General features: G+C 52.1%; 1 protein-coding gene across 1 annotated transcript in view; it reads left to right on the top strand.

The window, feature by feature from the left end:
* Nucleotides 1-357: 357 nt before the first annotated feature.
* MEX3C (mex-3 RNA binding family member C) overlaps nucleotides 358-1,820 on the top strand; it is a 28,947-nt gene continuing 27,484 nt past the window's right edge. Inside the window, exon 1 of the mRNA XM_014524429.2 lies at nucleotides 358-382. Coding sequence (XP_014379915.2) covers nucleotides 358-382 — 25 coding nt within the window. The remainder of the gene's footprint in view (nucleotides 383-1,820) is intronic.

Here is a 1,820-nt window from a genome sequence, read left to right as displayed (position 1 = left end):
TCAGTTAACTGTACAGAAACTGTGAAGGGCAAGGAGCTGTCAAAGGGCTCCTGTTAGATGCCTTGAAAATAGCTAGACCCTTTTCCTTCAAGTCTTCTACTACGAGGCAACCGTTGATCCTTCTGGATTATGGTGTATGTGTAAGAGGTCACCCAGACCTTTGATGCACACGCCTAGGCAGCAGTATGGATAAGTGGAGGCTGCCCAGATCTTCCATCCCCCACTTAGACATTGAGACAGAATCCAAAAGCCAGACTGAGTCCCTGTGTTTGGTGCTTTTTAGAGGCCTTGAAAATGATGGGAGCTAACCAGACTCAGGGCTGCTAATACTACAACACTGAGAGCCTGTTGTACTTAATGAGCATTGTCTCCTTAAACTCAGGTAAGTGCATATTCTGGATAAGGCATAGCTTACTTCAGGCCCAGAGCTATACACTTAAACAGAATACATGGCTCATCTCTTAAGGAAACTACCTGAACCCTTGGCACAAGTGTGAGAGATTCAGATAAACCTTTTAGGACTGTATCAAACCAGTGAGTCAATCTGGACTGTTCACACCCCAGCTTCCTGATTCCCTGGTCAGTAACTGCATTGTGTTCAATCAATAGCCACAGCAAATTTAATAACCGGCTGCATTTTTCCTCCCTGTCAAATAATTTGACTTTTGGGGTGGATTAACCAAGACCACTGGACAGAGCAAATAGCACTGCCTATACTGGGGGAAAAAATGTTAGAGAAGCGATTCTCACCCCACAGCACCCTGGGGTGCCTTGAGGCCCTTTCAGGGGTGCCACAAAATGTTCGATGTACAAAGACAATTCACAAGATAAACCCAGAGGTTTCAAGCAGGAATCCTCAGCTGTGATCCTCAGGCTTTTGCAACAGAAAAACTGCTGTGTTGTTTTTCTATCGTCAAAAAGAAGAGTGAAAGCTACAAGCTGGCACGTTTCAAGGGGACCCTCCAGTCTAGGAAGGTTGAGGACTCTTGTCATTGTCAATAATCCTTCAATTCAAAGATGGTTTGTTGGTGGGTTTTGAGATGACCTCAGAGTCCAATTCTCTGAGCCACAGACCCATCCACAGATGTCGCAGGCCCTTCCGCAGATACAGAAACCGCACAGTCTTGGCCAGGTGGAGATCTGAGCCCAGCGGCAAGGGACAACCCTAGACAACAGGACGCCTCCATCTGGCTGCAGCTTCCTTCCGCCTTTACAGCCATTGAGATCCTGGCATCGTCTTCTGCCTGATCCGCCGTCGAGGACTCGGGGTTAGAGCCTGGTTTGGGGTTTAATTGGGGTTGGACCTCAGTTTGTCTGGAAAATCCCGTCCGGGCCTGTTCGCCAGGGTGCCGGGAGCACAGGCTACACATCTGAGGGTCTTTGGGACACACAAGCCTCTGCCCCGCCACAAGGTCTGGGTGCAGGGAGAGGTGGAAACCTGCCACGCGAGCACAGGCGTTAATGGGCACAGCCTCCGCATGAGACCTCCCCGGACCTGCAATGCTGGAGGCTGCAAGTGACAGAGAAGCAGAGGGGAAAACCCTGCTCCCTCTCCCTTCCCCCGGGGCACTGCCCAGGGAAACTCTGCCTGCGGACAGGATCACGCCGGGGCCACGCGGGACTTTTAACACGTGGATGGGAGACACGGGCCCAGGCCCACCACACACACTACAAGCCCCTTTAGTAACAAGGGCCGGCGATGACGTGTTACTGACTAATAATGAACCCAACGGGGGTAGCAGCGGACGTCGGAGGTCAAAAACCAGCGCGCCAAAGGGAGCCGGGGGCGGGGCCCGGGGCCACCTGAGGCCGGGGGGCGG

This window comes from Alligator sinensis, unplaced genomic scaffold (assembly GCF_000455745.1).
Source record: "Alligator sinensis unplaced genomic scaffold, ASM45574v1 scaffold24_1, whole genome shotgun sequence".
Taxonomy (NCBI): Eukaryota; Metazoa; Chordata; order Crocodylia; family Alligatoridae; genus Alligator; species Alligator sinensis.
This window is presented reverse-complemented; position numbering and strand designations above follow the sequence as displayed.